The 12219-nt window shown below is 42.8% G+C and overlaps 1 protein-coding gene across 2 annotated transcripts in view; it reads left to right on the top strand.

The window, feature by feature from the left end:
* The window catches only part of C16H1orf100 (chromosome 16 C1orf100 homolog), a 34486-nt gene continuing 23558 nt past the window's right edge, over nt 1292-12219 (top strand). The window contains exons 1-2 of one of the 2 annotated variants that reach the window (XM_005690559.1): nt 1292-1378; nt 10528-10596. In XM_005690559.1, the coding sequence (XP_005690616.1) occupies nt 10541-10596 (56 nt within the window). In that variant the 5' untranslated portion in view covers nt 1292-1378; nt 10528-10540. Of the gene's footprint in view, nt 1379-10527; nt 10597-12219 lie in introns of those variants that run through there. The other variant, XM_013970082.1, reaches the window with a different exon arrangement.

Below are 12219 nucleotides of genomic sequence, written 5' to 3'. Positions count from 1 at the left end.
AGCAGGAGGAAGCCTAATCTAGTCTTGGACCAAGCAGAGCTAGACTCATTTGTTCCAGGGGCCAACCCCTCAGTTCAGTTCAGTTCAGTTCATTTCAGCCGCTCAGTCATTTCCGACTCTTTGCGACCCCATGAATCGCAGCACGCCAGGCCTCCCTGTCCATCACCAACTCCCGCAGTTCACTCAGACTCACGTCCATCGAGTCCGTGATGCCATCCAGCTATCTCATCCTCGGTCGTCCCCTTCTCCTCCTGCCCCCAATCCCTCCCAGCATCAGAGTCTTTTCCAATGAGTCAACTCTTCGCATGAGGTGGCCAAAGTACTGGAGCTTCAGCTTTAGCATCATTCCTTCCAAAGAAATCCCAGGGCTGATCTCCTTCAGAATGGACTGGTTGGATCTCCTTGCAGTCCAAGGGACTCTCAAGAGTCTAATCCAACACCACAGTTCAAAAGCACCAATTCTTCAGCACTCAGCCTTCTTCACAGTCCAACTCTCACATCCATACATGACCACAGGAAAAACCATAGCCTTGACTAGACGGATCTTAGTCGGCAAAGTAATGTCTCTGCTTTTGAATATACTATCTAGGTTGGTCATAACTTTTCTTCCAAGGACTAAGTGTCTTTTAATTTTGTGGCTGCAGTCACTATCTGCAGTGATTTTGGAGCCCCCCCAAAAATAAAGTCTGACACTGTTTCCACTGTTTCCCCATCTATTTCCCATGAAGTGATGGGACCAGATGCCATGATCTTCGTTTTCTGAATGTTGAGCTTTAAGCCAACTTTTTCACTCTCCTCTTTCACTTTCATCAAGAGGCTTTTTAGCTCCTCTTCACTTTCTGCCATAAGGGTGGTGTCATCTGCATATCTGAGGTTACTGACATTTCTCCCGGCAATCTTGATTCCAGCTTGTGTTTCTTCCAGCCCAGCGTTTCTCATGATGTACTCTGCATATAAGTTATCCTCAATTTTAGCTTGCAAAGGGTAGTGCTTGCAGTACAGCGCCTCTCAGATCTTTGATCTTATGTTGTCTTTGGAATAATCTTTATAGAAAATTCTAGTGATTAAATAGTCCAGGTTACTTGCCACATGATTTTCCTTTCCACACCAATTTTTATCCTTTCTTTCATATACAGCTGGGCTCTCATGGAGACCAAAGGTTCTCTATTTTTAATAAGTCCAAGACTTGAAAGGCATTACCTACCAAAAGTTTCTAACTCACAGTGCATCACAATACCCTTTAAATGATGTAACAAAGATCAAGTCCTATAACTCTGCAGTGAGCCTTGGCAGTACTTGGAGACAGCTAAAATAACTGCTGTCCTTAGAGGACTGCTTTTAAGAACAAGGAGGTCTCGACCCATTTCAGCCTAAGCAGGTAACACCAGTTCCTGCCCAAACCTCTCTCTTCTCACTTAGTGGTTGCATTACTGAATAGGTGATTGCATTTTGAATGCTCTAGGGACAAGAGCTCACAATATAAAGAAACTTTGAGGCAAACCATTTTGTAAAGTGAAGAATTCTTTTGGAAACTGAATATTCGTATCTCAATTTTGAATTGTTTGAAGAGCTTTTCCTAGATCAACATTTTTTTCTTAGAAATGGGATATACCTATGTTAAGGCAACTGGCTCTTTATGATACAGGAAGAACAAAGTTTAAAACCTATTAACTAGATTGCCAGATTACTAAGTGGGCTGACTGACTGACTGATTCTTTTATTTATTTATTCATTCTGAAGTATGCAGTGAGCACTTCCTTGGATGCGGAACACTTTGCAAGACAGTGAGGTAGGAGGGCAAGGAGAGGGAAGATAAAGACCATCAAAACAACGTGGTTCTGGGATTTCCCTGGTGGTTCAGCGTCTAAGACTCCACAGTCCCAAACCAGGGGGCCCGGGTTCAATCCCTCGTCAGAGAACTAGATCCTGCATGCCACAACTACGACCCAGCACAATCAAATTTATCAATTGAAAAAATAAACATGGTTGCAGCATCCAGGAGCTTACATAACTTTAGCTGAGAGGCAAGACATTGTATGAAACTATTATCTTACTCGAAGATTCTCTAGAGCTTTATTCAAGGCCAGGCACAAAACTGCCACTCATTAAACGTTTTCTTAAATGATGAATAAATGAGTTCAGAAATCAATGAACCAATAAGAACCAAAGTGCATCATAGAATTAACCAAGGGCTCTGGGAATTCAGGGGCAGAAAAGAGACCATTTGGAACTCAGAGTCCTAGTAAAAGATTATAAAGGGTGGAATTTAGATTAGAAAAGGAGGAAGGAAACAACATTCAGGCAGCAAAATTCATGGTAGGATTTTGGGGGTTGGGTGCAGGAATGTGGAAGGGCAAGAGAGCAAGTGGGTAACCAACCTTCTTGAACTGGGAACCCTGGCTTCCTGAGGAAACAGAAGCAAGTAACTCAGTTACTCAAAACTATTTTCTAAATGTCCTCTTATGACACACATGCTCAAAAGCAGCTGGGAGCAATTGCCTTGGTGACAGAGTAACTCTGCAGTCAGCGAGGCTACTGTCATGCTCCTAGCAAGGGCGGGTCGTAGGAATTCTGAGAAAGCCGGCCGTCCCACATACCTTCTGTGCGCTGTCAGATTACGAGGACCTGGCTTGCTCCAGGGGCCTAACTTCCCCTGGTACAGAATACAGATGGCACACCTTCAAGGAAAGGGGACACCCAGGACTCTGGTGTTACACAGTACATTTCGAAAGCAAATTGTTGCCATGTGTATACCGGATTATATGCCACTCCCTTCTATTTCCCAAAATTACCAGATAAACAATATCAGAAACTAGGGACCCTGACACTAATATCCTGCCTCTGCCCTTCTTTGGACAGATGAATTAAATGATAATTTGCTGTGCTCTGCTGTGCTTAACTGCATCTGACTCTTTGCAATCCCCATGGACTGTAGCCCACCAGGCTCCTCTGTCCATAGAATACCCCAGACAAGAATACTGGAGTGGATTGCCATGCCTCCTTCAGGGTATCTTCCCAACCCCAGGTCTTCCACATTGCAGGCAGATTCTTAAGCACAGGGAAGCCCAAGAATACTGGAGTGGGTAGCCTTATCCCTTCTCCAGAGGATTTTCCCAACCCAGGAATCAAACCAGGGTCTCCTGCACTGCAGATGGTTCGTTACCAGCTGTCCTATCAGGGAAGCCTGATAACTTGCTATTTATCATGTATTAATGCTTAAGGTCCACAAGCTGATTAACTTACTAGGTAATTGCTGCTGGATCCATTTGACATTGTAAACCTTTGATTTAGCAAATCTTATTTTTAACTCTTTCCTACCATAAAAGTTGGTGTCAGTTTTTACAAACTTTTTCTCAATGTGGGAAAGCGCACCTCCAAGAGGAGAGCTTCTCGAAAGTTTCCTATCAGGGAAAATGTCCTGAAGCAAATGTGACTTACCCATTCTTAGAGTCTTTTCCTTTAGAATTCTGAAAGAGGGGAGGAGGGATGCAGCCCCTCAACTACCTAAAAGCTAACGTCAGAGGATTCTATTTCAGCAATTACTGAGCTTCAATTTTACATTGCCTTGTGCGACTCTCATTTGTATCTGACTTCATCTCCTCTACCACATAGCAGGAGAGCAAAACCACATACTTTTGGCTAAATGCTTTTTCCCAGTACCTGGTACAATGCCATGGGAAGGTAGTTGATCATTAAATGTTTGCTGAGTAAATCAATGAATCAGTGGCCCTAGAGGAGAGGCAGACAGGCTTTGGAATGAGGCACATCTGGATTTTTGTTGTTTACTGGCTGTGCTTAGTATATATGTCTGTGTGTGTGTTTAGCCACTCAGTAATGTCTGACTCTTTGAGACCCCAGGGACTGAGCCTTTGTCCATAGGTTTTCCCTGGCAAGAACACTGGAGTGGGTTGTCATTTCCTGCTCTAGGGGATCTTTCTGACCCAGGGATCAAATCTGCATCTCCTGCATTACAAGTGGATTTTTACCCACTGAGCTACCGGGGACTATATGACCTTAAACATGTAATTTAACATCTTCTACAAATTCAGGATATCAATAAACAACTCTCAGTACTCTCACGAAGACCGAGTGAAATAACACATGCGAAATGTCTAGTTGATAATAGATGTGAGCTGAGGTCTAGTTTTTTCCCATCCCCTTTCTACCAAAGCATGATTGCTTTTTTTCAAAATTACTTCAGCTATTTTATTAATATTTCCCTTGCACTTCCAAAGAAACTTTAGGAAAAAACTTGTCTATATTTATTACCAAAAATATTGCTGGGAAGTTCAACCAGAGAAATCAAATCAATTTGGGGAGAATTGTCATCTTTACAATGTTGAGTCTTCCAATCCAGGAACACGGTGTCTCTCAGGTCTTTGATTTCTTTCAGTAGTATTTTGTACTTTTTGGCATATAGAACCTGAACATGTCTTGTTAGATTTATACATAGTATTACATAGTATTTTCTTTCTTTCTTTCTTTCTTTTTTTTTGCTATTGTAAATAGTTGTGTTATAAATTGTTTTTTTTGTAAAGTATATTTATTTTTTAATGTGTTTATGATCTTATTAAAAACAGTTATTAGTTTAAGACTTTATTTGTAGATTCCTTGAGATTTTCTACAGGGACAGTTATGTCATTTGCAAATAGGGACAGTTTTCTTTCCTTCCAGTCTGTATGCCTTTTATTTCATTGCCCTATTGCACTTAAGACTTCCAGCAGCATGTTGAGTAGAGAGGTAAGAGTGACATCCTGTTCTGTTCTCGATTTTAAGAAGAAATCAGCCTTTCGCCATTAAGTATGATATTAGCTGTAGGTTTTTATGGATGTTTCTTATCAGGCTGAGAAAGTTCCTTCATGACTTGCTAAGAAATATTACCATAAATGGGCAGAATTTATCAGGCTTTTTGTTGCTATTATATTTTATAAAATTTTGATTGATCCATAATATACAATACCAGAAAGTTGCCAAAATAAATCCTGAAGTCAGCATGTTGGATATCTTGAATATTAACTTTGAGGAAGCTTGCTGAAATGTGCATCTCATATATATTTACCTTAGTTCACCTCCTGAACATCAGCATGAAAAAAAATTCTATTATTAAATTTTAATTTCTAGGCCTTAGGGGTCTATCATAGTGATTTAGGTACCAAAATTAATTATTGAAAGTGACTAAAATCTTCCTAAGAAAGAGCCATGAAGATACCCAAACCTTGACTTACTTCTAGGAACGTATCCTCAGAAATTAATTCAACTGCATCAAACATATAAAAGCTCAGCATGACCAAAATGTCCAACATTAGGGAGCTGGGTTTCATAAATTATAGCACATTCAGTTGTTCAAAGAATATTTGTTAAGTGTCTACCAAGTGTCAGTTATCATCTTTGGTCCTAGAGATACAGCCATGAACACAACATTCAAAGCTCTCTTTCCAATGGGGAAGACAGACATAAACAAGATACCTAAGTAAACATACAATATGGCAGGTGGTGATGAGTATTTTGGAGAAAAATCAAGCATAGAACATGGATGAGGAGTGCAGGGAGTGAAGAGGATACTGTTTTAAATAGAGTAATAGGTGAGCCTTACTAAACAACACAAAAGAACATTAAACATTAGAATTAAGAATATTCTGTAGCAGTGTAGAAAATTTTAATATATTGTATTAATTTTAACATAATATATTGTTAAATGAAAACCAAAAAATGTGAAACAGAATGCCTGCTGTGTTTTCAAGTTTTTAAGTATATATGCTGTCTATGTTGTTGTTCAGTTGCTAAGTCATGCCCAACTTGTTTGTAACCCCATGGACTGCAGCATGCCAGGCTTCCCTGCCCTTCACTATCTCCCGGAGTTTGCTCAAACTCATGTCCATTCAGTTGATGATGCCATCTAATCATCTCATCCTCTGTCACCCCTTTCTCCTCCTGCCTTCAATCTTTCCCAGGATCAGGGTTTTTTCCAATGAGTCATCTCTTCAAATCAGGTGGCCAAAGTCCTGGAGGTTCAGCTTCAGCATCAGTCCTTCCAAAGAATATTCAGGGTTGAGTTCCTTTAGGATTGACTAGTTGGATCTCCTTGTTGTCCAAGGGACTCTCAAGAGTCTTTTCCAGCACCACAGTTCAAAGGCATCAATTCTTTGGCACTCAGCCTTCTTTATGATCCAACTCTCACATCCATACATGACTGCTAGAAAAACCATAGCTGTTACTGTGGTTTTTAGCTTAACCTTTGTAGGCAAAGTGACGTCTCTGCTTTTTAATACACTGTCTAGGTTTGTCATGGCTTTCCTTCCAAGAAGCAAACATTTTTTAATTTCATGGCTGCAGTCAGCATCCGCAGTGATTTTGGAGCCCAAGAAAATAATATTCACATTTTTTGTCGGTCAGTCACTAAGTCATGTCTGACTCTTTTGTGATCGCATGGATTGTAGCCCAACAGGCTCCTCTGTCCATAGAGTTTTCCAGGCAAAAATACTGGAATGGGTTGCCATTTCCTCCTCCAGGCGATCTTCCCAATGCAAGGATACAGCCTGCTTCTCCTGCTTGCAGGGACACTCTGTACCACTGAGCCACCTGGGAAGCCCCACATATACACATATGAATGTATATATATGTGCATACATGAAATATAAAAATTTAAAATAGTTGTTTATGGGTGGTTTTAATACTGTTTGATAGCATTATTCAGTCTGAGCATATTGTATTTCAGTTTTTTAAAAAAAGAAAAAAGCTTAAGCTTTTGTAGAATTAATGTGAGTTTGAATGAAAGATAGGATGACAGTATAGGCAGAACTCATATTTGTTCTGGAAGAATTTTACTACAGGCACATCAGAAGGAGAATCTATTAAGGTAACTAAGAAATTATACATTGTAAAGGTGATAAAAGATATGTTGTTCGTGGTGCCTCTAACAACAGCTGTGCAGTGTTGGCTGTGAGTTTGTAAATGATGGCAAGTTTAACATATGTTCATACCTAAGTCACATTCTGATTTGGTGGGTGACTCTATTTTTTAAGATTAACTAAAATAAAATGCACTGACATATCTATTGCAAGCTACATTTTCTTATGTGTTCAAGAGATGATAACTAATCACACAAAATGTGATTTGGTACCCTATACGCATGGTAGTGGAGAAGGCAATGGCACCCCGCTCCAGTACTTTTGCCTGGAAAATCCCATGGAGGGAGGAGCCTGGCAGGCTGCAGTCCATGGGGTTGCTAAGAGTCGGATACGACTGAGCGACTTCACTTTCAATTTTCACTTTCATGCATTGGAGAAGGAAATGGCAACCCACTCCAGTGTTCTTGCCTGGAGAAGCCCAGGGACGGGGGAGCCTGGTGGGCTGCCGTCTATGTGGTTGCACAGAGTCGGACACGACTGAAGCGACTTGGCAGCATGCACGGTAGAGGCATTCTCTAAAGATGTAGCATGGCAAGGTCACCCTCCCAGACAAGGTCTTCTGATTATTCTGGAAGCTTAGGCTTAGACTCAAAGTGAGTTAATGTGTCCCTCTGAAAGGATTTCTACCACATAGCCAAGTCACAGCCACCCAGGACTGATGTTCCCCGTGGTGCTGATTCAGAATTTCTAGGCACTGAGCAATCACTCCACCATCAAAGGCACACTTGGTGTTGTCTTGGTTAGGAGCACAAATGTCCTAAATATCTTGCATTCTTCTCCGGCATGTCACTTCTAGTGAACTGAAATCCCAGCAGTGATGTTTTCTGAGTTTAAAAGAGAGCTCAATTGTGTTTGCTCAGATTCTCTCTTTCATTCTTTCTGCCTTCTTTTTTCCTTTTTTAAAATAAACACCAGTGCTGAAAGTAAAAACACACTTTGTAATGAACAGATTCTGTTGGATAGCTGAACTGTTCTATCAGGATCTTGTTTGAAACTTTTCAAGTTGCTTGAAAAACATAGAGGTGAAGTAAAGCAACCAGCTGGCCTGTGGACAGAAGTCAACAAGTTATACAAGGAAAAGAGCGAGGTATCACACTCTTTTTCCCCAGTTCTTTCTCCCTCCTGGTTACTGCTTCTTATGTATTATCCCAGCTTTGTTTTGGCTGATGGTCAGGGTACCCCATGGTTGTTCCGACACAGCACTGTGTTAAGACAACTGTTTCTGGAGCTAGGGAGTCTAACCATGGATCCTCAGAAGCTACTTTACTTCTCAGAATTTCAGTTTTCTTGTCAGTAACGTGTAGTGATAAACACTTAATAGGATTACTGGGAGGCTGATAGGAGTTAATACATGTTGGTGGTGGTGGTGGCAGTTAGTTGTTAAGTCATGTCTGACTCTTTCGTGACCCCATGGACTGTAGCCCACCAAGGCCCTCTGTCCATGCAATTTCCCAGGCAAGAATATTGGAGTGGGCTGCCATTTCTTTCTCCAGGGTGTCTTCCCAACCCAGGGATCGAACCCGTATCTTCTGCATTGGCAGGCAGATTCTTTACCACTGAGCCACCAAGAAAGCTCCTTAATACGTGTTACTGTACACATAATACATGCTCATAAATAGAAACTCATAGAGTCTCTTTTATCCAACATGATTTTTAGGTTAGAAAACACACATGCATCATTGACTCACATAACTCTCCAGAAAGATATCATAATCAGCAATGTGCTTAGCTGGTGCCTGAGTCCTGCTGTAACAAGCTTCAGAGGCTGAGTGGCTTGTAAACAATAGAAGTTTCTTTCCCACGTTTCTGGAGGCCGAAGTCAAAGATTGGGGTGCCAGCATGGTAGGGTTCAGATGAGACCCTCTTCCAGGTTGTAGGCTGCAGACTTCTTGTATTCTCATATGGCAGAAAGAAAGCCAGGGAACACTCTGAGGTCTCCTTCATAAGAGCACTAGTTTCATTCACGAGGGCTCCATGCCCATGAGATAATTACCTCCCAAAGGCTCCCCCTCCAAATCCCATCACATTGGGATTAGAGTTTCAATATGTAACTTTCAGGGAGGACACAACTGTTCACACACAGTTCCACTCTAGCGAGGCAAAGACTGACCACAAGTCACATGGGTCTCAGTACAATGTTCTCCTGCTACCCCGTGTTGATGCAAGTTGGAGTCCCAGCTGTCTTTGTATATGCATAATATATACACCTCGTACAAAATTCACAAGGTACACCAAAGGTAAACTAAAAAAGTAAGGCTTTCTCCCACCTCTGTCCCCCCAGGCACTTAGTGTCCTCCCCGTTGTAGACTCTTTCTTAAGTGAATACTTGGATGCAGTGGTTTTCTATGGCAAGTCCTCTCCAGTACATAAGCAGATGCAAAATGAAATTTTAGACTATAAAGAGTACTGGGGTGGGGTGCCATTGCCTTCTCCGAGAAACACTATATATTATAGGTTTAAACTGAAGCCAGCATATGAACAGAAAAGAGTTCAGCGTAGATAATGAGATGGTTATAAAATCATTGGAAGTGTTGGAAGAGTAGGCTCTGGGGAAGGTCTCCAGGAAGCTTCTCAAACATCTTCACAAAACTGACCCATCATAAGAGCAGCTACCTGTGCCCTGATCAGGAAGTTGCTTCCAGACAACTGAGTTCAGGAACCTGGTCCGAAAGCTAGCAGCACTGCCACTCCAGCTGCCTCTCTGCCCTCAAGAAGCTGGTGCTGAACATTAAACACAGCACTCAGCACTGCTTCAACACGATTGCCTCTCACACCCTCAAAGCCGGAGACTGGACACTGGCATTCTGCTGCAGAAAGAAACATTACATTGTCTTAACCAGTTTTACCAGTAGAAAAAGGCAAAGAAGCGGAAATCAGCCCCTGCCTCATTTTCACCTTCCAAATCTCACTCAATTACATCTGATTTGAGGATCCTAACCCATTTCCAGAACTCTAGTTATGAGGGCATGTGGAAGACGCAGTGCTTAGCCTACACACGGGCGCAGTAGGAAGACACCTCAAGAAGCGTGACAAAGGAGGCTACGTCCCCAACGCACACAGTACTTTTTGCTGCTGAAGAACAGCATGCCTCTGTGTACTGGCTTATGCTTTCCATTTCTTTTTGCTTCTTTTAGAGTTTATTTCCTGGGGCTTCCCAGGTGGCTCAGTGGTAAGGAATCGGCCTGCCAATGCGGAAGACACAGATTTGGTCCCTGATCCCGGAAGATCCCACGTGCTGCAGGGCAACTAAGCCCAAGTGCCACAACTACTGAGCCTGAGCTCTAGAGTCTAGAAGTCACAACCGCTGAGCCCACGTGCCGCAACAATGAAGCTCGAGCCTCCAAGAGCCCATGCTCAGCTCACAAGAGAAGCCACCACAGTGAGAAGCCTGCGCAGCACAATGAAGAGTAGCCCCTGCTCACCACAACTGAAGAAAGCCAGAAATAAACAGATAAATCAATAATTTTTTTAAAGAATCTGTTTCCTTCCCTAAATAGTCTAGCAGAAGCTATGAATGCTCCTTCTACTTTCAAGACAGACTTTGTAGTACTAGATAGTCATGCCTGGGAAATGTGTATAAACTCGCAATAAGAAACTTCACCTTAATTTTTTTTTTCAGAATCTTATCCATCATGACTGCCATCCGGCTACGAGAATTTATTGACCGCCGTCCAGCAATCCCACCCAGGTAATGGTCTTCCAAATGGAGACACCTCCAGAGCTGCAGCATGAAAGATAGACTCCTGGGGGACTAGAATTTTTCGCCCTGCTGCTTGCTCCCTGATTTAGAGATAACTGCTGCCAGAGGTTCTACTGACATTTCTTTGGGCTTAGAAAAAGCTGTTAAAAAAAAAAAAAAAATCCTACATTTATGGCAGCATCCAAGCGAACTGGCAACTCCAAATTTTAGTATTTAGTTATTTTCCACAATGTTTAGTCATCAAAGATGTGTCCTTTTGCTTCCAGAAATCACTGAAGGAGGAAGGGAAGGATGCTTTGTTCTTAAAAAGATGTTCTTTCTCTAAAAAAAAAGTCCTATTTTAGAGAAAGTATAGTGCCTGTCCTTCCCTCCCTGAAACGCACATGCGGAGGAAGGAGGATGTAGAGAAAGGGGTGGGTTCCAGAATTACTTGATTTCTGCCTCCCCACATGCCCTTGGCTTTCCGTGTGTGTGTTTGAGATTTTTGCCCACCACTGTCGGGCCTGTTTAATTGTGGTCTCATCTCCTGGGGAAAATGGAGACAATCCTCCACTGGCTGCTGCTGCCTGGAGCTAAATGGAGCCAAGTCAGAATCACTGGACCTGACTTAAGGCAGCCCATGGGGAGCTGGAGGGTTGGGGTGGAACACAGAGCAGAAGGCACTGGGCTGCTGACGTCCTCAGGCTGGGCTGCATCCAGCTCTCTTGGGCTCATCCATCAGAGAGGCACACTGTGCCTGCACTAGACGGGGCCCCCACTCACCACCTGAGTGCTCCCTGTGGGGCAGGTCTTTGTCTATTTTGTGTCTCTCCTGCCTTGCAGCATAGTGGACCAGTCCATCAGCAGGTTCCTCAATTCTGCCTCTAGGGTCTATCTCCATCAGACTGTTTTTCTTTATCTCCATGGCCACAACCTGGTCCAGACCACCACTGCCTCTCCCCTATTCCCCGAAAACAAGGGCCACTCTGGTCTTCCTCCAATCCATTCTCCAGAGAGAACCCCATAAAGCATAAATGGGATCACAACCTTCCATTGCATAAAACCGTGCAATCTGGGACCTCTCTTGTGGTCCAGCAGTTGAGAACCCACCTTCCAATGCAGCGGACACAGATTTTATCCCTGGTCAGAGAACTAGAATCCCACATGCTGCAGGTCAACTAAGTCTGAACTTCACAGCTAGGGATCCTAAGTGCTGCAACAAAGACCTAGCATAGTCAAAAAAATAAAACCAAACCCTGCAATTATTGCATTTTGCATGAAGCCTCCACACTTGCCAGGGCCTGCAGAGCCCTACATAAACAGACCCTGCTGATCTCTCCAACCTCCTCTTAACTCCAGCCCTGTGATCTTTCTTCTGTTGCTTCAGTAGGCCCGCACTCTTTCATGTCTCAGGGTTTCAGGACATGTTCCTTTCCCCTGCATCATTGCCTTCTCAACTCTCTGCTAATCTTCTTACTCGGTTCAACCAGCCCCCTTTCACTCAGCATGCCTCCACTGTTATCAGCTGTTCAGTGAGCAGAAGACGGTACCATCCTGGCTGGGGGAGGTCTCCTTTCACCTAACTCATCTCCTCTGTGAGTTCTCTTTCTCACACCTTTTTTGGTTTCCTGT

Source organism: Capra hircus, chromosome 16, assembly GCF_001704415.2.
Source record: "Capra hircus breed San Clemente chromosome 16, ASM170441v1, whole genome shotgun sequence".
Taxonomy (NCBI): Eukaryota; Metazoa; Chordata; class Mammalia; order Artiodactyla; family Bovidae; genus Capra; species Capra hircus.
Note: the sequence above shows the minus strand (reverse complement) of the source record. Positions and strands in the feature narration are given on the sequence as shown.